The sequence below is a fragment of the Pan troglodytes genome, chromosome 7, assembly GCF_028858775.2.
Source record: "Pan troglodytes isolate AG18354 chromosome 7, NHGRI_mPanTro3-v2.0_pri, whole genome shotgun sequence".
In the NCBI taxonomy this organism is placed as follows: Eukaryota; Metazoa; Chordata; class Mammalia; order Primates; family Hominidae; genus Pan; species Pan troglodytes.
The window spans coordinates 47722623-47746170 of record NC_072405.2 but is presented as its reverse complement, the minus strand read 5'-3'; the positions used below and the strand labels follow the sequence as shown (position 1 = coordinate 47746170).

General features: G+C 37.1%; 1 protein-coding gene across 1 annotated transcript in view; it reads right to left on the bottom strand.

Moving 5' to 3' along the window:
- The window catches only part of LOC735522 (disintegrin and metalloproteinase domain-containing protein 5), a 148022-nt gene extending 127488 nt beyond the window's left edge, over window positions 1–20534 (bottom strand). The window contains exons 1-7 of the mRNA XM_063817045.1: window positions 20417–20534; window positions 19589–19679; window positions 9025–9069; window positions 5885–5963; window positions 5480–5556; window positions 4187–4358; window positions 3248–3313 (exon numbers count right to left, since the gene is read on the bottom strand). Coding sequence (XP_063673115.1) covers window positions 3248–3313; window positions 4187–4358; window positions 5480–5556; window positions 5885–5963; window positions 9025–9069; window positions 19589–19679; window positions 20417–20471 — 585 coding nt within the window. The 5' untranslated portion in view covers window positions 20472–20534. The remainder of the gene's footprint in view (window positions 1–3247; window positions 3314–4186; window positions 4359–5479; window positions 5557–5884; window positions 5964–9024; window positions 9070–19588; window positions 19680–20416) is intronic.
- Between the last annotated feature and the right edge of the window lie 3014 nt (window positions 20535–23548).

The following is a 23548-nucleotide window of genomic DNA, read 5'->3' as shown; positions in this document are numbered from 1 at the left end:
TATAAATTTTGAAATTTATAAATCCATGCCACAACGTGGATGAGTCTTTAAGACATTATGTCAGTGAAATAAGGCAATCACAAATGTACAAATACTGTATGATTCCACTCCTGTGAAGTATGTAAAGTAGTCAAAATCATAGAAATAGATAGTAGAAAGGTAGGTGCCAAGAGCTGGGGGGAAAGGGTCGAGGGAATTCATGTTTAATGGGGATAGTATCCGTTTTCAAAAGGAAAGAGATCTAGAAATCTGTTTCACAACAGTGTGTATATACTTAACACTATTGAACTATACATTTTAAAATGGTTATGATGGTAAACTTAATGTTACCTGTTTTCCCCCAATAAAAAGAAAAATAGATTAGAGTTCTAGTGAGCAAAATGAAGATTCAATCCCCAGTCTCTCCGATTCCCAAATCATGCACCTATAAGCACTACAATTTCTATTATTAAACACAATGAACCTGTACTCCCTCACCATACTCATGTTCTAGCCCAACATTTTAGACCTTCTTATAAACTTTTTCCCTTTTCGCCTAGAAAAAAATCAAACAAATGATGCTGCAAGCAAATCCACACATAAACATGCCATTTGGAAAACAACCAGAGGAATGGGCAATTTCCTATTAGTGGCCATTTCTAGAAAGGGCACTAGGGGAACTTCCCCTGCAAGCCCCCCACTAGACTGCACCTAGATCTAAGTCGTCCTCATACTTGCCACTAGTAACCTCACAGCAATGTGTATTTTGTTTTAATAAAGTAGCCGATACCTCTAAGTGTATTCCTATGCTTTTGAAATCTTAATTTAAAAAACTATGTCTTTGGAAAAAAAATTGTTTAAAAAAGAAATCCCACAAAATGTTTAAGATAGTATATTAGTCTGTTCTCATGCTGCTAATAAAGACATACCTGACACTGGCTAATTTATAAAGGAAAGAGGTTTAATTGACTCACAGTTTCACACAGCTGAGGAGGCGTCACAATCATGGCAGAAGGTGAACGAGGAGCAAAGTCATGTCTTTCATGGTGGCAGGCAAGAGAACATGTGCGGGGGAACTCCCCTTTATAAAACCATCAGATCTCATGAGACTTATTCACCAACACAAGAACAGCATGGGAAAGACCTACCCCCCGTGATTCAATTACCTCCCACGGGGTCCCACCCACCACACGTAAGAATCATGAGAACTACAATTCAAGATGAGATATGGGTGGGGACACAGCCAAACCATATCAACATCCTTCTTCACATGGCAGCATCAAGGAGAAGAATGAGTGCCCAGCAAAGGGGGAAGTGCCTTATAAAACCATCAGATCTCATGAGAACTAACTCACTATCACGAGAACAGGATGGGGGAAACTGCCCCATGATTCAGTTATCTCTACCCGGTCCCTCCCATGACACATGAGGATTATGGGAACTACAATTCAAGATGAGATTTGGGTGTGGACACAGCAAAACCATATCTGATAGCTATTTCAATAAAAGGCCACCAAGTTAAACTAAAAGGGTCTAAGATTGGTAAAAATGCAAAAAGTCTCTGGGTTCCCAACCAAAGAAATAAATTGTTACGTTTTATGCCACTAAATTTTGGAGTGGTTTGCTATGCAACAATAGAAAACTTATACTTACTTTAAAGTATAAAAATCTACTTTGTCTGATATTAATCCAGCTAAACTAGTTTTTTTAATTTGTTTATATTTTTCCATTCTTTTACTTTTGTTACTTATGTACGATATTTTACATATGTCATTTGTAAGCAGAATGTGTGTGTGTTTATGTGTGTGTGTGTTGTATGATAATCTTTGTCTTTGCTTTTAATTAATCTTTATCTTTGGTTTTTAATTGCAGTACTTAATCCCCCTACATATAATTACTTAGGTATTTTAGCTTAAATCTTTTGTCTTAATGTTAGCTTTCAAATTTGTTCTGGATTTATGAAATAAATCCTAAATATGTGTTTTTCTTTCTCTTAATTGCCTTCTTTTAGTTGATTGTGCTTAAAGTTCTGCTTTCCTCCCTCTGATTTTGTAATTTTATAGAAATATTATTTTATTGTATGCGTTTGCTTTGTACTGGGTCAACTTAGCTATACTAAAGTACCCTTGATTCAACTCTAATGAGCCATGAACTTCAAGTTTTGTTATTCCTGTCAACATTTAGCTCAGCTACCCTGACTCATATTCACCCTTTCTGGAATCAACAGATGCTTTGAGGGGAAAAACATTTTATTTTATTTTAAATGTTTTATTTTTAGCTATTATGGGTACATAATAGTTATACATATTTATGGGGCCCATGTGATATTTTAATACAGGCATATAATGTGTCATGATCAAATCAGGGTAACTGGGGTATCCATTACCTCAAACATTCATTAATCTCATTTCCTTGTGTTAGGAACATTCCAATTCCACTCTTTAAGTTGTTTAAAAATATACAATAAATTATTGTTAATGACAGTCACCCTATTGTTCTGCCAATCATAAACTATATTTTTAAAAAATGAATATTAGCCATACATATATTTTTTATTTTGCTAACCATTGTTCATGGTGTTTTATTTCCCTATGGATTGTGAGCCCATTTATGTATGGCTGATATTAATCTGTAGGAATCCTGAGGTATTCTGCTTGAAGTGACATTCCTCCAGATATAAATACTATTTGCTTCCATCATGCACCCTCAGCTTTTACCAATCTGGGACAAATGTAGCCTCATGGATTAGAATCCTAACCACATAGGTAACAAATATTCGGAGCCTAAATTCATAAGAGATCCAAAGTATAGTCATGAATTCTCAATATGAGTATTTTATTCATTGGTTTTTCTTTTTGTTTCATTTACCTAGAACTGAGAAGGAAACAGGTGATAATATGTTTTCTCCTTTTGCTTTAAAGAAGTGGCATATTTGTTTTGTAGACCATCCTTCCAATTAGACTGAGACAGTTAAATACTATTATTGTATATGAGGGTTGAGGGCTTAAGGGAGTTGTAACCTACCCTTTCACTGAGGATGTAGGTTTTTTGAAAAATCAACAATGTCAACAAGCTTTAGAAATTAAGATGCTTCACTTTGCAAAAGTGAGTAGATGCTGTATACAAAATAACAAAAACTTGATTAATTTGTATGAATGTGTTCATCGCAAACGCAAAATAGAATGGTTGGTAATTTCCATTGCCTCACTGAAATCAAGTTAAAGAGATATATTAATTTTAAAATAACAATGCATAAAGTAAGACTTACCAAATTTTTGTCCACAACAATATGCATTTCAATATATCGAGAGAATAACTTAATAAAGTCAGTTTTCTGAAAAACACACGAGTCATGAGGAACTTACAAAAATTTACCTTCTACTGAAATTATATTGAGAGATACACTGAAAGATACATTGCTCCTGATTACATAATGAGGCTGTTTTCAAGTACAAAATTTAGGTGCTATTCAGAAGATTCCAGTTCAAAGTGCCCTGGGTAGTAAGACTTTTCTACTGGACTTCTCAAGATATGTAAAAACTCAGGTATCTTTTACTTTTATAATAATTGAAACTGAAATTTTCAGTTTATAACATACAGCTTTGGTTTTTCTTAGCCTTTTGATAATTTTCATACTAATCTTTCACGCAAGCAGATTTTCTGCTACCAATTACTAGGAAGTTACTTCTGGCAAACAATGTAGTCTAGAAAAATATTAAAATTTACAACCAATGGCAATTTGCTAGAGCCAGACGTGTTATTTAGAGCAGTCTATAGGTCTTGGTAGAGAAAAAAATCATCACTTTGCTTTACATGTACTTTATATAAGTTGTTCATCCATTTTTGAACTCTCAACTGAGAAATCCAGGTTGTATAATATTCTCCCCTAAATTTTCTGAGTAATTGAAGAAAAAGAATATTTTACATTAATTATCTAAATGTCCACATATGAAAATTAATGTTTCAGTTTCTTTTATACTATATTCATATCTTTATATTTCTAAGATTAAGTTTTTGCTAAGCTTTCATCTAACAGCAAGCCTAATGACAAACATAAGTTTATTCTCTTGCCATTTTAAAAGTCATGTAGGGCCCTCATGAAGAAGTAAAATAGTTTTAAGATTTGTAAGTCACCAAATCTTGGCTCTGAAAGTATTTTTTATTACACAAAATTATACTAAATTAAAATAAAAGAGTCAATACTTACTTCTGAACTTTTTCTGACTTGATACTCTGAATTAAACCAAGTATAAGTGTCATTTTCTTCTAAGAGAATATTAGTGTCAGCATATTTTTCTTCATAAATCTTGTGTATAAATCCTGATACAGCCTCTATCGGTTCAATTCCATATGAGATGTTTTTCAGCTGCATTGTTCCCCTGAGTGTTAAGACAATCGAAACAAGTCTGAAATGATTCTACTAAAACCATAATTTTTTTTTTTTTTCGTTGAGACGGACTCTTGCTCTGTTGCCCAGGCTGGAGTGCAGTGGCGCGATCTCGGCTCACTGCAAGCTCCGCCTCCCGGGTTCACGCCATTCTCCTGCCTCAGCCTCCCGAGTAGCTGGGACTACAGGTGCCCGCCATTACGCCCAGCTAATTTTTTGTATTTTTAGTAGAGACGGGGTTTCACCATGTTAGCCAGGATGGTCTCGACCTCCTGACCTCGTGATCCGCCCGCCTCGGCCTCCTGAAGTGCTGGGATTACAGGCGTGAGCCACCGCGCCCAGTCTAAAACCATAATATTATAACGAGAAATTTGGGCCACAGTTTTTAAGATCTAAAGTGACCTTAGTTTTTTTTTTTTTTTTACTTTTATCTCTTTATCTTTTGGGGTCTTTCTTACACCAGAACTAGACCACTATATCACAGGATACATATTACCTTACATTACAAATCTGTGATTATCTTCAAGAAAGCATGGTAGTGGCATGGATCTGTGCACTTAAACAGGTTAAAACCCCTTTCTATTATGTATATTTTCTAACCAGCTTGTAGAATCTCTAGGCAGTCTCTTCTTTAGTCTTTGATTCCTTCTCTTTGATACACTTAACTCTCCTCTGACACTTGATACCCTAAATCATTTGTTTGTGTGGGCTGGATTGAAGGTATCATATGCCTAATAATGACTGACTGCAGAGCCAGCGTCCATTAGTCCCATGCATTCCACAATTGTCAATTTTTCTAGGACATTAGGAAATTGGACAAGAACAGAATTTGAGAAAACTAAAAAAGTATGAGGAGACCAATCAATCTCCCTACACTCAAGCTTTCTTAAAGCCTAAAGCAGCAGATCCTGTCAGTATCAACAGGTAGCCTCTCATCAGGAACAGATACTGCTGGAATATCAATACTATTTTATTAGTAATTTTGGTTCAGTCCTTAAGGAACTGAAATATAACAAAGGTGATTGTAGAATTAGAACAGATACATGGAGAATTAATTCATAGGCTAGCAGGATATAATACTGGCAAATTGAGTATCTTTAAGTAGTCTACAACCTGAGTCCTGAACATATGCTGAGAGTCACAAGAGAATTTGGAATACCCGCAACATATCCATTATAATTGCAATCCATCTAGAAAAAAAAAGAAAAATTAATGGATAACTTATTTTTAAAATAAACACCCCATATATTTTATTTATATTTGTTTATATGTATTACTTTATATTTTTTATTTATTTTTTACTTTAGCTACATTTACTATTTATTACTTTAGCTACATTTCTACTTTAATATGATTGGCAATTACCTAATAAATTTGTGCCATGTAGAAATAAGCACCAGCCCAAGTTATTCAATTTCAGCAAATATGTAAAATAACATTCTAGTTATTATAGAATATTTGTCTTTTTAAAGAAATCTAGAATTACAAATACATAAGAAAAAAAAACCTAATTCTTACCTGAACTAGCAGAGGTTTGGAATGACGGATGTCATTTTCGTCATAAGAATTAATAACAGAAGCTGAAGATAAAATTGATCTAGGCAAAAATAATAAAAACATGCTCAAGTTGTGAAACAAAAAAGGTAGAAAAAATATTCTTATACAAATTTTCTTTTTACTGAAAAATTTAAAGTAGTGCTAATCGACTTGTTTTATTATTGTCCATGTATTTCTAGCACTTAAACTGAATTAGGTGCTTAGTGAGACATTTTAACTGGAATAACATACAATACAAAAATGCAGATAAATGAGCAACTCAGATTGCTAGAGACATGAAGAGGAAATAGCATAGGTCCCAATTTCCAGCATGGAACTTTCTAGTCTTTGTCTATTTCACTCATTGATTTTAGATTTTATACCAAAGTTTCAAAATTAAAGTGTAAGATTAGGACAGTGATACGGTTTGGCTCTGTGTCCCCACCCAAATGTCATCTTGTAGCTCCCATAATTCCTACATGTTGTGGGAGGGACCCAGTGGGAGATGACTGAATCATGGGGGCGAGTCTTTCCCATGCTGTTCTTGTGATAATCAATGGGTCTCATGAGATCTGATGGTTTTAAAAACGGGAGTTTCTCTGCACAAGCTCTCTCTTTGCCTGCTGCCATCCACGTAAGAGGTGACTTGCTCCTCCTTGTCTTCCACCACGATTGTGAGGCCTCCCCAGCCATGTGGAACTGTAAGTCCAATAAACCTCTTTCTTTTGTAAATTGCCCAGTCTTAGGTATGTCTTTATCAGCAGTGTGAAAACAGACTAATACAAACAGAAAATGTAGAAAGAGTTACTTGGTCTCACTACAAATTCATATTTGCTAAGCTATGCTAAGGGCCAATTTCTTCTCAATAACTCCGGTCAGAATTTTATTTCCCTCAGTAACTATTCAAAAACTTGAGACTACTCCTGTCACTCATCCCACAAAACCCCCATGTTCCCTCACTGTCAGATCACCTGTTCCCATCTGCACTCCTTATCTTTATTGCCAGAAGATTACTGCTTTCATTCAGAACAAACCCTTACACTGGTGCTACAGATACCATCCTGTGCCATATACGGAGGACACTACTTTTTCTATCCTATAATTTTGAACTCTTATGCTCTACTGGATTTTTATCATAATGCTATTTAAAATGATACTAATAAGTCATTATTATCCTAAAGAACTCTTTCTTGACCCCATGTTCTACTGTAGCTATTCTTTATGTACATGTTTTTCAATTCTTAAAATTTCATCAAAAGAATTGTCTACACACAATTCCTTCACTTTCTCAATTCTTATTATCCCTAAAACTTCCCTGGAAAAGATCCACAAATATTAGAATGCCAAATCCAAAAGGCATTTTAAAAAATCATTGTTACATTGGACCTCTAGCTTCTTTTTGAAAACTGTGGCCACTCAGTCCCCTCACTTAATTTATGTAACACTTCATTCTTCTGCTATTCTTCCTACCTCCTTGGTCCCTCCAGCTTTATCTTCCATGTTGGCTGCTGTTTTTGTTCAACCTATCCCAGGAAACATTGCCGTTTCCCAGGGTCCAGTCTTTAGCCACGATCTATTTATAAGCACCCTATGTAAGAGCACTCATTAAAAAAAAAACACAGCCAAGCTACTGCTTTCTGCTCAATCTATATACCTATAGCTAAAACTATTTTCCAATATTCCTATTGAATATTTTCAGAGATTCAAATTCCTAGCCACATATGGCCCAGGATGGCTTCGAATGCGGCCCAATGCAATATACTTCCAGCAACTTTCTTAAAACATTATGAGATTTTTAAATTTTTTTTTAGCTCATCAGCTATCATAAGTGTATTTTATATGTGGCCCAAAACAATTCTTCCAGTGTGGCTCAGGGAAACCAAAAGATTGGACACCCCTGATCTAGAGGAAAAAACACACTTGGATATCTCATATGTGCTAAAAAACCGAAATCACCCCTTCCTCACACAAATATATCCCCTGTTCATATTCCTCAGTTAATTATGCTATAGCCTATTCATTTTCTTGAGTGACAACTAAATTATCTGAAATTCCTCACTGTTTACTAATCATTCTACCAAATCCATATTGAGGTCCACCGATTTTTCTTTCAAGTGCTATCACTGGTGCCATCGTTCAAACCACCACTGTTACTCACCTAAACTGTATCGTGATATAATTGATCACCTTAACTCTAACTTTGTCCCCTCAAAAACAGCCTAAAAGACTCAATGTGGCTACATAAGTACATACTTAAAACCATTTTTGGCTCCCAATATCTGACCATGGCATTCTGAATCTTCTACAGCCTGGCTCCTACCTACCTTTCCCGAATCTTTTACCTCTATTTTTCAGAAAATTTGTGCTTCAGTAATTCACATTGACTGTGCACATCAGAAAAGCCACTCTGTCTCACACCTCTGTGCTCTACCATGATTTCTTCTCGAAACAGAATGTTGGCTGGGTGCAGTGGTTCACGCATGTAATCCCAGCACTTTGAGAGGCCAAGGAGGGAGAAATGCTTGAGGGCCGGAGTTCAAGGCCAGCCTGGGCAACATGATGAAACCCCATCTCTACTAAAAGTACACAAAATTAGCCAGGCATGGTGGTGCACACCTGTAGTCCCAGCTATTTGGGAGGCTGAGGCATGAGAATTGCTGGAACCCAGGAGGTAGAGGTTGCTGTGAGCTGAGATCACTCCACTGCACTCTAGCCTGGGCAACAGAGCAAGACTCTCTCAGAAAAAAAAATGTCCCCCTGTCCTGCCCCTCTACTTTATATAGCTCTGTCTCTTCCCTTAAGATACAAGTAATCTCTTACCTCTTCCATAAAAGCCTTTCCTGACTTCCAAGTAATACTATTTACACATTTATCATATTACCATATTATAATAAAATTATTTGTTTTTCTATTAAGGTATCTGAATGTATCTTTTTTTATTATAAATTCTTTAACAGTGCAATATGTTTTATTCTCTTTTGCATGCCTAGGACTTTACTCAATACCCAGTATAGAGTAGGCATCAATATATTTGAATCAAAATGATTCATTCTACTTATACATACTTTTAGAAATTAAGAAGCCAAAGTATTAAAATTTGAAAGGACAAACTAATTACTTACTGCTTTTTGAGATGGACAAAATATGGCTTTCCTTCTATGGTAATCTGTAAATAACCTATAACAAAATTATTAGAAAAATTCAATAATAACACATGCCAAATAGTGTATCTTCTCCAAATTAGACTTTAAAATATTGAAAAAATTAATAACAACCTGTAACCATTATATTGGCTTTCCTTCCCACACAGATACTTGGAGCTTCAGAATTCTGCATTGAGAACTAAGTGATAAAGCACTCACTTGCCTGCTATTCACTATTACTCACACCTCTGAGGGAGAAGCTTACCTGATGATTATTATCTTTCAGTTCAGACAGACCCCACCATCAAGGATGTCCACCTCAATTGTGAGGACCCATTCGTTGCTTACCTAGAGCTCTCCTGGAAGGTAAATTGTCCTGCTCATTGAAAGAGACCCTCCCAAAAGATATAAGTACAAGAAATGTAATAAACTTCTAGCAATATAACATCAAAAGCAATTGCATTTTACTTATCTGTGTGAGCAATCAAACTCCTCTGGAATAGAATGTAGGAGAGAATACAGGGAGACTAAAGACATGTCTAGAGAACACCATAGAAGATAATAGAAAATGCAATGGTCATTAAATTATGTATTTGGTTAATTTAATAAATAGCATTTAACAGTTTTCAATTCCTCAACTTTATACTGGAGCATAACAAGCTACTTTGATTCAGGTAAATGTTCTGTGAGGAATCGGTTGAATGGCATTCTGAAAAGAAGTATAAGTGGAATTTGGAAGGGACCTTTAAAATTGTGCCCTCTAAAATCCTTTGATATTAAACAAATAAGATTAAAATTAAAGGATAATATGAAAGCAACAATAAAATTTAAATCCACATCTTACAAAGCTAAAACAAAAAAAACTAAAATAAACCAAAAATGTACAAAACCAACCAATAGAAGGAAAAAACTCTCGAAAGACACATTATCCAGAGCCTCCACATCTTTTCATATACAATATCCAACTGATATAAGCTGAATTGTAACCCCCCTAAAAATTCATTAGATGAAATACTAATCCCCAGCACCTCAAAATGTGACCATATTTGGAGATAGGGTCTTAATGGCTGATGTCATTCTTAACTGTGAGAACCATGAAAGTTTTCCTATTAAATCAGGAACAAGGCAAAGGACTTCCCTTCTCTCCGGTACTTTTTAATATCACACTGAAAGTCCTAGCTAATGCAATAAAGCAAAAAAGGAAATAAAATGGATACAGGTTTGCTAGAAATAAATGTGTGTCCTTATTCACAGATTACATGATTGTCTATGTAGAAAATCTGAAAGAATCACCAAAAAAAAAACCCTGGAACAAATAAACAATTGTGGCAAGGTTGCAGGATACGAAGTTAATATTAAAAACTCATTATCGAGGGGGAGGAGCCAAGATGGCCGAATAGGAACAGCTCCAGTCTACAGCTCCCAGCCTGAGCGACGCAGAAGACGGGTGATTTCTGCATTTCCATCTGAGGTACCGGGTTCATCTCACTAGGGAGTGCCAGACAGTGGGCGCAGGTCAGTGGGTGCGTGCACCGTGTGTGTGCCGAAGCAGGGCGAGGCACTGCCTCACTCGGGAAGCGCAAGGGGTCAGGGAGTTCCCTTTCCTAGTCAAAGAAAGGGGTGATGGACAGCACCTGGAAAATCGGGTCACTCCCACCCGAATACTGCGCTTTTCCGACGGGCTTAAAAAACGGCGCACCACGAGATTATATCCCGCACCTGGCTCAGAGGGTCCTACCCCACAGAGTCTCACTGATTGCTAGCACAGCAGTCTGAGATCAAACTGCAAGGCGGCAGCGAGGCTGGGGGAGGGGTGCCCGCCATTGCCCAGGGTTGCTTAGGTAAACAAAGCAGCCAGGAAGCTCGAACTGGGTGGAGCCCACCACAGCTCAAGGAGGCCTGCCTGCCTCTGTAGGCTCCACCTCTGGGGGCAGGGCACAAACAAACAAAAAGACAGCAGTAACCTCTGCAGACTTAAATGTCCCTGTCTGACAGCTTTGAAGAGAGCAGGGGTTCTCCCAGTACGCAGCTGGAGATCTGAGAACAGGCAGACTGCCTCCTCAAGTGGGTCCCTGACCCCTGACCCCTGACCCCTGAGCAGCCTAACTGGGAGGCACCCTCCAGCAGGGGCACACTGACACATCACACTGCAGGGTACTGCAACAGACCTGCAGCTGAGGGTCCTGTCTGTTAGAAGGAAAACTAACAAACTGAAAGGACATCCACACCAAAAACCCATCTGTACATCACCACCATCAAAGAACAAAAGTAGATAAAACCACAAAGATGGGGAAAAAACAGAACAGAAAAACTGGAAACTCTAAAAATCAGAGGGCCTCTCCTCCTCCAAAGGAACGCAGCTCCTCACCAGCAACAGAACAAAGCTGGACGGAGAATGACGAGCTGAGAGAAGAAGGCTTCAGACGATCAAATTACTCTGAGCTACGGGAGGACATTCAACCAAAGGCAAAGAAGTTGAAAACTTTGAAAAAAATTTAGAACAATGTATAACTAGAATAACCAATACAGAGAAGTGCTTAAAGGAGCTGATGGAGCTGAAAACCAAGGCTCGAGAACTACGTGAAGAATGCAGAAGCCTCAGGAGCCGATGCGATCAACTGGAAGAAAGGGTATCAGCAATGGAAGATGAAATGAATGAAATGAAGCAAGAAGGAAAGTTTAGAGAAAAAAGAATAAAAAGAAACGAACAAAGCCTCCAAGAAATATGGGACTATGTGAAAAGACCAAATCTACGTCTGATTGGTGTACCTGAAAGTGATGGGGAGAATGGAACCAAGTTGGAAAACACTCTGCAGGATATTATCCAGGAGAATTCCCCAATCTAGCAAGGCAGGCCAAAGTTCAGATTCAGGAAATACAGAGAACGCCACAAAGATACTCCTTGAGAAGAGCAACTCCAAGACACATAATTGTCAGATTCACCAAAGTTGAAATGAAGGAAAAAATGTTAAGGGCAGCCAGAGAGAAAGGTCGGGTTACCCTCAAAGGGAAGCCCATCAGACTAACAGCGGATCTCTCGGCAGAAACCCTACAAGCCAGAAGAGAGTGGGGGCCAATATTCAACATTCTTAAAGAAAAGAATTTTCAACCCAGAATTTCATATCCAGCCAAACTAAGCTTCATAAGTGAAGGAGAAATAAAACACTTTACAGACAAGCAAATGCTGAGAGATGTTGTCACCACCAGGCCTGCCCTAAAAGAGCTCCTGAAGGAAGCACTAAACATGGAAAGGAACAACCGGTGCCAGCCGCTGCAAAATCATGCCAGAATGTAAAGACCATCGAGACTAGGAAGAAACTGCATCAACTAACGAGCAAAATAACCAGCTAACATCATAATGACAGGATCAAATTCACACATAACACTATTAACTTTAAATGTAAATGGACTAAATGCTCCAATTAAAAGACACAGACTGGCAAATTGGATAAAGAGTCAAGACCCATCAGTGTGCTGTATTCAGGAAACCCATCTCACGTGCGGAGACACACATAGGCTCAAAATAAAGGGATGGAGGAAGATCTACCAAGCAAATGGAAAACAAAAAAAGGCAGGGGTTGCAATCCTAGTCTCTGATAAAACAGACTTTAAACCAACAAAGATCAAAAGAGACAAAGAAGGCCATTACATAATGGTAAAGGGATCAATTCAACAAGAAGAGCTAACTATCCTAAATATTTATGCACCCAATACAGGATCACCCAGATTCATAAAGCAAGTCCTGAGTGACCTACAAAGAGACTTAGACTCCCACACATTAATATTGGGAGACTTTAACACCCCACTGTCAACATTAGACAGATCAACGAGACAGAAAGTCAACAAGGATACCCAGGAATTGAACTCAGCTCTGCACCAAGTGGACCTAATAGACATCTACAGAACTCTCCACCCCAAATCAACAGAATATACATTTTTTTCAGCACCACACCACACCTATTCCAAAATTGACCACACACTTGGAAGTAAAGCTCTCCTCAGCAAATGTAAAAGAACAGACATTATAACAAACTATCTCTCAGACCACAGTGCAATCAAACTAGAACTCAGGATTAAGAATCTCACTCAAAACCGCTCAACTACATGGAAACTGAACAACCTGCTCCTGAATGACTACTGGGTACATAATGAAATGAAGGCAGAAATAAAGATGTTCTTTGAAACCAACGAGAACAAAGACACAACATACCAGAATCTCTGGGATGCATTCAAAGCAGTGTGTAGAGGGAAATTTATAGCACTAAATGCCCACAAGAAAAAGCAGGAAAGATCCAAAATTGACACCCTAACATCACAATTAAAAGAACTAGAAAAGCAAGAGCAAACACATTCAAAAGCGAGCAGAAGGCAAGAAATAACTAAAATCAGAGCAGAACTGAAGGAAATAGAGACACAAAAAACCCTTCAAAAAATTAATGAATCCAGGAGCTGGTTTTTTGAAAGGATCAACAAAATTGATAGACCGCTAGCAAGACTAATAAAGAAAAAAAGAGAGAAGAATCAAATAGACGCAATAAAAAATGATAAAGGGGATATCACCACCAATCCCACAGAAATACAAACTACCATCAGAGAATACTACAAACACCTCTACGCAAATAAACTAGAAAATCTAGAAGAAATGGATAAATTCCTTGACACATACACTCTCCCAAGACTAAACCAGGAAGAAGTTGAATCTCTGAATAGACCAATAACAGGAGCTGAAATTGTGGCAATAACCAATAGCTTACCAACCAAAAAGAGTCCAGGACCAGATGGATTCACAGCCGAATTCTACCAGAGGTATAAGGAGGGGCTGGTACCATTCCTTCTGAAACTATTCCAATCAACAGAAAAAGAGGGAATCCTCCCTAACTCATTTTATGAGCCCAGCATCATTCTGATGCCAAAGCCGAGTAGAGACACAACCAAAAAACAGAATTTTAGACCAATATCCTTGATGATCATTGATGCAAAAATCCTCAATAAAATACTGGCAAACCGAATCCAGCAGCACATCAAAAAGCTTATCCACCATGATCAAGTGGGCTTCATCCCTCGGATGCAAGGCTGTTTCAATATACACAAATCAATAAATGTAATCCAGCATATAAACAGAACCAAAGACAAAAACCACATGATTATCTCAATAGATGCAGAAAAGGCCTTTGACAAAATTCAACAACGCTTCATGCTAAAAACTCTCAATAAATTAGGTATTGATGGGACATATTTCAAAATAATAAGAGCTATCTATGACAAACACACAGCCAATATCATACTGAATGGGCAAAAACTGGAAGCATTCCCTTTGAAAACTGCCATAAGACAGGGATGCCCTCTCTCACCACTCCTATTCAACATAGTGTTGGAAGTTCTGACCAGGGCAATTAGGCAGGAGAAGGAAATAAAGGGTATTCAATTAGGAAAAGAGGAAGTCAAATTGTCCCTGTTTGCAGATGACATGATTCTATATCTAGAAAACCCCATTGTCTCAGCCCAAAATCTCCTTAAGCTGATAAGCAACTTCAGCAAAGTCTCAGGATACAAAATCAATGTGCAAAAATCACAAGCATTCCTATACACCAACAACAGACAAACAGAGAGCCAAATCACGAGTGAACTCCCATTCACAATTGCTTCAAAGAGAATAAAATACCTAGGAATCCAACTTACAAGGGATGTGAAGGACCTCTTCAAGGAGAACTACAAACTGCTGCTCAAGGAAATAAAAGAGGATACAAACAAATGGAAGCACATTCCATGCTCATGGGTAGGAAGAATCAATATCGTGAAAATGGCCATACTGCCCAAGGTAATTTACAGATTCAATGCCATCCCCATCAAGCTACCAATGCCTTTCTTCACAGAATTGGAAAAAACTACTTTAAAGTTCATATGGAACCAAAAAAGAGCCCGCATCGCCAAGTCAATCCTAAGCCAAAAGAACAAAGCTGGAGGCATCACACTACCTGACTTCAAACAATACTACAAGGCTACAGTAACCAAAACAGCATGGTACTGGTACCAAAACAGAGATATAGATCAATGGAACAGAACAGAGCCCTCAGCAATAACGCTGCATATCTACAACTATCTGATCTTTGACAAACCTGAGAAAAACAAGCAATGGGGAAAGGATTCCCTATTTAATAAATGGTGCTGGGAAAACTGGCTAGCCATATGTAGAAAGCTGAAACTGGATCCCTTCCTTACACCTTATACAAAAATCAATTCAAGATGGATTAAAGACTTAAACGTTAGACCTAAAACCATAAAAACCCTAGAAGAAAACCTAGGCATTACCATTCAGGACATAGGCATGGGCAAGGACTTCATGTCTAAAACACCAAAAGCAATGGCAACAAAAGACAAAATTGACAAATGGGATCTAATTAAATTAAAGAGCTTCTGCACAGCAAAAGAAACTACCATCAGAGTGAACAGGCAACCTACAAAATGGGAGAAAATTTTCGCAACCTACTCATCTGACAAAGGGCTAATATCCAGAATCTACAATGAACTCAAACAAATTTACAAGAAAAAAACAAACAACCCCATCAAAAAGTGGGCGAAGGACATGAACAGACACTTCTCAAAAGAAGACATTTATGCAGCCAAAAAACACATGAAAAAAATGCTCACCATCACTGGCCATCAGAGAAATGCAAATCAAAACCACAATGAGATACCATCTCACACCAGTTAGAATGGCAATCATTAAAAAGTCAGGACACAACAGGTGCTGGAGAGGATGTGGAGAAATAGGAACACTTTTACACTGTTGGTGGGACTGTAAACTAGTTCAACCATTGTGGAAGTCAGTGTGGCGATTCCTCAGGGATGTAGAACTAGAAATACCATTTGACCCAGCCATCCCATTACTGGGTATATACCCAAAGAACTATAAATCATGCTGCTATAAAGACACATGCACACGTATGTTTATTGCGGCATTATTCACAATAGCAAAGACTTGGAACCAACCCAAATGTCCAACAACGATAGACTGGATTAAGAAAATGTGGCACATATACACCATGGAATACTATGCAGCCATAAAAAATGATGAGTTCATGTCCTTTGTAGGGACATGGATGAAATTGGAAATCATCATTCTCAGTAAACTATCGCAAGAACAAAAAACCAAACACCGCATATTCTCACTCATAGGTGGGAATTGAACAATCAGATCACATGGACACAGGAAGGGGAACGTCACACTCTGGGGACTGCTGTGGGGTGGGGGGAAGGGGGAGGGGTAGCATTGGGAGATATACCTAATGCTAGATGACGAGTTAGTGGGTGCAGCACACCAGCATGGCACATGTATATGTATGTAACTAACCTGCACAATGTGCACATGTACCCTAAAACTTAAAGTATAATTAAAAAAAAAAAAGAAAAAAATAAAAAATAAAAAAAATAAAATTTGCATAGGAAAACTTAAAAAAAAATGTTTAATTATAGAACCTGATTTATGTCCCATGCATTATGCATTTGCTATTATCAATAGCACTACAATGATAATTTTTCACTTTAAATACGGTAATTTTTAATATAATCTGTAAATAATTGCTATTCAAACTAAAAGTACTTTCAGGTTAGCCCTGAAATTCAAGTCAAAGAAAGTACATTTTCCAATTTCCCACTGTAAACATAGTCAATTGAAGTAATCACAGCTTGTTAAGAAGATTAAGGCTGCTTAATATCATTTAGGATTCTTAAAATACCAATTTCACAATCTTCTGTTACTTTACATAAATTGTAGCAGATTTATAAGGATTTTAGACAGGCTAATTAATGCCTTTAGAAGTCTTTCCTCAAATTTTATTTATTTTTAAAGGACCTGTTTCATTTCTTACAATGAGAAGGTACTGGTCTTGAAAATAAAATACATAACCTATCAATAAATTCCTCATAGAGAGTAAAAAAATAAAAAATAAAAATAAAAACTCATTATCTTTCTTTTGTACCAACAAATGAACAGGTAATAAGTTAAGTGAAACACACAATGTCATTTACATTTCACCCTGAAAAATGAAATGCTTAGGTATAAATATAGCAAAATACATATTTATGAGAAAAACTACAAAACTAATGCAAAAACTCCAAAAGAACTAAATAAATGGAGGGATATTCCATGTTTACAGATATAAAGACTCAATATTGTCAAGATGTCAGTTCTTTCCAACGTCATCTATAGATCAATGTAATCCCAATGAAAATATCAGCAAGCTATTTTATAGATACCAACAAACTGATTCTCAACTTTATATGTAGAGCCAGAAGACACAAAATAGCCAATATAATATTGAAGGTGAAGAACAAAGTTGGAGAATTGACACCACCCAACTTCAAGACTTAGTATAAGGCCAGGCGCAGTGGCTCACACCTGTAATTCCAGCACTTAGGGAGGCCAAGGCAGGTGGACCACCTGAGGTCAGGAGTTCAAGACTAGCCAGGCCAACATGGCAAAACCCTGTCTCTACTAAAAACACAAAAATTATCTGTGCACGATGGCGGGCACCTGTAATCTCAGCTACTCAGGAGGCTGAGCCAGGAGAATCACTTGAACCTGGGAGGCAGAGGTTGCAGTGAGCCAAGATCGTGCCACTGCACTCCAGCCTGGGCAACAGAGTGAGACCCTGTCTCAAAACAAATAAAAGATTTAGTATAAATTTACAGTCCTCAAAACACGGTGGTGTTTGCAAAATCATAGACAAACAGTTCAAAGAAATAGAGATCCCAGAAATAGATCTACATAAATATGGTCAATGGATCTTTGACAAAGAAGCAGAGGCAAAACAATATTTTTAAAAGACAGTCTTTTCAAAAAATTATACTAGAACAACAGTATTGCCACATGCAAAATATAAAAATAAAAAAGAATCTAGACACAGACTTTAAATCCCTCACAAAAATTAACTCAAAATGGACCACACGCCTAAATGTAAAATGCAAAAACTGTAAAACTACTGGAAATGTTCACTAGAAAAAAAAATAAAATACATTGGGTGTGACCACTGTAGAAATTATGTTGCGATCTAAATGAAACAGACTATAATTGCAAGCAAATTCTACAAAACAGGGAACTGTTAGGGGAAGTCAAATCATCAGGAAGCTGTAATTTAAGAAGGAAGTATGTAATTTAGATGCTTATAATTTATTTCAGGTGAACAACAAATAATTTAGTATAAGTAAGCCTCATGTAGCATTTCTCTTTTATCTTTATGTACACATGCATTTAACTGGGTATTCTGTATTTTTATTTACAAAATCTTATAACTGTGCGTCCTTAGGCACTTTTACTTTTGCAGGTCCTACCCCATATGATACCAAACATATTCAAATAAAATCACATCCCACAATAATTATAATTTTCTGTTGCTAAAATATATTACAGTGTAAATTTTTAAATCATTATAGTTAAAAGAAACACACTGAATTTCCATATTATAAATGCCTTTATAAAAATTCTGGAAATTAGACAAGTGAGGAATTCAAAGATTATCAGTGATAAACAATGGAAAGGGAGAGTTGGCATTACTGATCTCAGGAAAAAGGAAATTAAACAAAGATATAATGTCACCTCTTCTTTCCAAATCAGAAAGGGAAGCTGTCATAGGGCTCATACACCACAGCATGGCTAGTAATTCACTTGGGAGGCAGCGCGGAGGGGTGTTCAAAGCTGCATGATAAGCATGTTGGTAAATAAAACTCAGCTACTAGAGGAAGAAAAGGTAAAAAAAGGGTATATGGGGAAGGGGAAAAGATATAAATAGTATATCCTTATGTGAAACAGAGAGGAAAGATTTCTGAAACCACTAAACGGAAAAAAAATAAATTTGGAGGCCCATAATTACTAAATAACAATAGATTATCTTATACTGGAAGAAGCCATGTGAGAAGTATTCTCCTGCTGAATTATTAGAGAAGGAACATTCACTACCATCCAATCTCGGACTGTGAAATTGATGTGATCATTAACAGATAAGCCTGCCCAGAGGTCATCACTATTCAGATCCTCACTGACTTAGTAAAAGCTAAGACAAATCACTAGGGGATCACTAGGGCTAGAACTAGGATACCAGAAAACTCAGTTATCAAGATAAATCATATCTTAATGCAACCTTTTTAAAAATCAATGCAAAAAAACACCACCATATTTTTTTGAAAAACATATCAAAATTTTCAAGACAGGCAGGATCTGATCCTGTAGTTACATGATTCATTTCACTTGCCTCACCCTAATCCTGGTCCTGGGGGGATCCAAGTTTTCTGCTACCTCCTTAAATTTCAAACTTGGGGGATCCTATACCTAGCATTTTGGCTCCAAGGGATCTTATCCCTAAAATCCTACATCATCAACAGAAACACACACACAGTCTCACACATTCATAAACATCAAAATGCTCCCTCTTGTGAACCTGTTCTCAGCTGTCAGCTCTGCCTCCAAGAAGTGCAATCCTGCCCACATTCAGCACCTTTGGTCTTGACATTAAACGCAACTTGAACAACATTTCATAGTAAAAATATTATTAAAATTACATTATGTTCTGGATCTGTTTTTGCATCCGATGATGAAATCTTCTCTGGAATTGTGGTCTGCAGGAAGATTTTATGAGGATCTAAAAATAAATATAAACTATGTTATTTTGATACCTGTGGTCTTATGTTATTCATTTCTAACTCTGATTCTGCATTTGTTTCTCTACATTAGCAGCTATTTTTAAAATAATCTACACATCTCGCCCTTTCCACTGTCTTTCTAGTCATTCTTACCTACAAATTTCTGACCCCTGGTCAAGATCTCAAATTTTTATTCCCATTCTCCCCTGCAAATCCCTCTCTCAACACACACACAGACACACACACACACGCACAGTTGGCACTGGCACAGCTAAGTTAACACTAAGTACCAGATTCAGTGTTATAAACAGATGTGGAAATGAGAAAACACAGATGCATCAAGAAAGGTTTTGCAGGGACAAATATAGAATATTGAATACAAGGATGATCTGCACTTTTCAGTGGGGCAGGTGGAGGATAACAGTTGCCAAATCAGTAAATCCTTGGTAGATAGCTTTTTTTACAGTGATGCAATTATTCGTAGAGTAGCAGAATTTTGTATGTGGAAAAAACCACATATTTCATTTTTGTTCATTTTCTGCATCAGGAAGGCATCCCAGAGAAGTTAAACGATTTTCTGTCGGAGGCTGCCTCTCTGCCTTTTTGGCCACAGACCTTGAAGCAACGGGCCAGGAGAAAGCGGGAGAGCGTGGAGCCAGGGTAAAGTCTGGGCTGGACCTGGGCCGTGGAAAGAGTGAACAAGGTCTCCCTCGGAAGCCTGGATTCCTGGACTTACTGAGGTCTGCATGCATCCCACCAAGTCCAGTGGGAAGCACCAGAAGAAGGAACATGGCTCGCTGTCTTAGAGCCCTGGCGATGAACAGCAGTTGAGACGTTGAGAGCTGGAGAGGCGCCCCTCGCGCAGGGCTGAGCGCGCGTGAGGCGGCCCAGAAAGGCTACGGAGAGGAAAAGCGCACAGACGAAGCGGGAGGTGATTGAAGTAGGTAACGCGCTGCTGGCAGGCAGCTGAGCACTCAAGAGAAGCGTCTCAGCATTGATACGCCAGTCAGTTTATTGTTAAAAAAGAAAGGATTCCTAATTGTCAATTCTCAGGTTAGGGTGGTGCCTGGTGACGCTTTTGCTTATATCTTTTACTTAGACCATCGCTTTTTAAATTAACTTCCAGTTACAGTGAGAAAAGAAACAAATATAAACATATTCTGGTTACTGACAGCAATCAAGTTTCTTCCCATTACATTTATATACCATGCAAACAGTTTAGCTAGAACCAGGCAAAATGCATGTTTGCAGAAAATGTTGCAAATGCTGTGATTTTAACATTCCATGGCTGGGGACACCATTATAGGACAGCTATTGAATGCCGAACAGCCCATACAGTCCCTGCTCAGACAGACTTCCAACAAATCTTCTCTAATGTCCCAAACTATTACTGCTACATTCTGTGTAATCCTGCAATCCCTAGCTTTTACTTCTTTATTCAGACCTTTTAAAATTCTGCCTCTAGCAGAAGCAGAAACAGTTTAGTTTATTGGGGTCCATAGGTACTCTTTCCTTTGCAAGTCCTAGCACACATCATATTAAATACACTAAAATACACATCCCCACATCAACTGTAAATTTTCAGTAAAAATCTGAAAGCGTGTTTATAAATATGCTTTGAAATTACTTGGATGCAAATCTAAGGGACGTTATCAGCAGAACAATAACAAAAATCTTTTAAAAAAGAACCAAGAGACAAAGTCAAGTCACAAGACATGAAATTAATAGTAGAATGGATACAATTGCTTAATGAAGCAGAAATTTGGAATATCAGATTGGCAAACTCTGACAGAAAAGAACAAGGAAAGAAAAAAAGTAGGAATGCAAAAATAAAATTAAGTTATATGGAAAATAGAAATAGAACTGTCTGTATCTAGAGAATAGCATTTCCCCACCAAAAAAGAGAAAAATCAAAATAGGAGGAAATATTTAAAGAAATAATGGAAAAAGTTTCTGTACATTTAAAAAGTTAAAGAATGACCTTAGATTGAAAGAACCCAGAGATTGCAAACTGGGCATTGAAGAGGAAAACACACACACACACACACACACACACACACACACACACACACCTGAAATTTAAAATGATAACAAAGAGAAAATCCTAGAATCTTCTAAAGGAAAAGAACAGGTTGCCTACCAAGGAACAAGAATCAAATCAACATTCATAGCCATACTGAACACATGAAATCAATGGGTTAATATTATTAAATTGTTAACTGAAAAGAAATCTGAAATATTATTCAAATGTGAGGGCATGAGTTTTAAAATTCTCTTCAATATATAAATTCAAATAAAATTTGACGTAAAAATACATATCAGAAAGGCATTTCGTAGAAGAAACCACATGATAAGGAAAACAGAAGATTATATGAAATGATGTCACAGTAACAGCAATCAAATATCTTTCCAGAGTTTGTTTATATGTGAGAGAAAAATACTACATCAAATAATGAAAACATATATATCTAATAAGCTAGAAGCATATTTTTAGACAATATGACTATGATGGGAAGAATGGAGAGGGGCAATGTCAAAATGATAATGTTCTCAATTTGAAACATTCTAACATGTATTTATATAACTAAATAGCTTTAAAATGTATCAACAAAAATTGATAGGCGTATAGGGGAAAGCTGGCAAAAGTATCATCAGGATTGGAGATTGAAACACATCTCTTATAATTATTGATAGATCAAGCAGGCAAAATTTAACAAAAATATATGAGAGTTGGATGACTCAAATAAGTATGATCTAGTAAACATTTGTACAATTCTAGATCAACCATAGAGAATACACATTCTTCCCAACCACCCACAAAATATTTACAAAATGATCATGTCCAAGTTTTTATAATATTTCACCAATTTTAAAGAATAAGCATGTAATTGAGTTTATATGTTTTCAATTATATTGATTATCACTATATATTAAGTGAACCATTTAGTCAATTTAATATTAAGGAATTATTGATATAGTTGGATCGTAATTACCATTAACTTTCCATTTGCCCTGTCCTATTTTTCCTCTCCTTTCTTGCCTTCTTTTGGATTGATCATTATTATTTTATTTTCCTACTTTATTGACATGACAGCTATGTAGTTTTTAAATTTTTTAGTGGTTACCTTAGAATTATAGCATTTACTCAAGATAATGTCCCTATCTTAATGTCTACTGATTATCAACCTTAATTACATTTACAAAGTTCCCTCACAGAAATACCTAGTTTTAACTAGGGAACAGGAATTTTAAAGGAATATCTTTAGAATTCTGCCTGCAATAATGTCTTCTAGTCCTTCGGGTCCTTATCAACCAGGTTTAGATATGATTCTTCAGGTGTCATTCTTTGAGGATGAGGTGGTATGGTGTTTTAACAGATCTTTTAGGTGGTAAAAAGGTACAGTCCCCCCGAACCTGCCATAATGTATACAAACTTTGAATTTTTGTTGCTAGGTGTTGCTAGAGTGGCAAACAAATTTCACCGAGTCTTTCCACAACCCAAGACGCCTAACCTGAATTAGGTCACATGCAACCTGAAAACCCCTAAAGTTATACAGGGAAATGAGAGTGACGTTGAAATGATGCATGAGGTTTATCTCTCCATAAAGAAATCGCTGGTATCCTGGAACCTCACCTCTTATGAAATGCTTTTCTAGGACCTTAAAGCTGCTATATGATTTATGGCTGGCTCCATCACCCTCATGCGTAAGGATGGCAAGCACATAGAACACAGTCTGTTGATATGGATTTAAAGAGAAAGGTGAAGGAGCCTAGTCAAGTAGGCAGAACTGAAGACAGTACTCATGAAATGTACCTGGATGCTAAAGTTCCATCAGGCTGCTCCTTATAATTTCTGTTACTTGTCTGT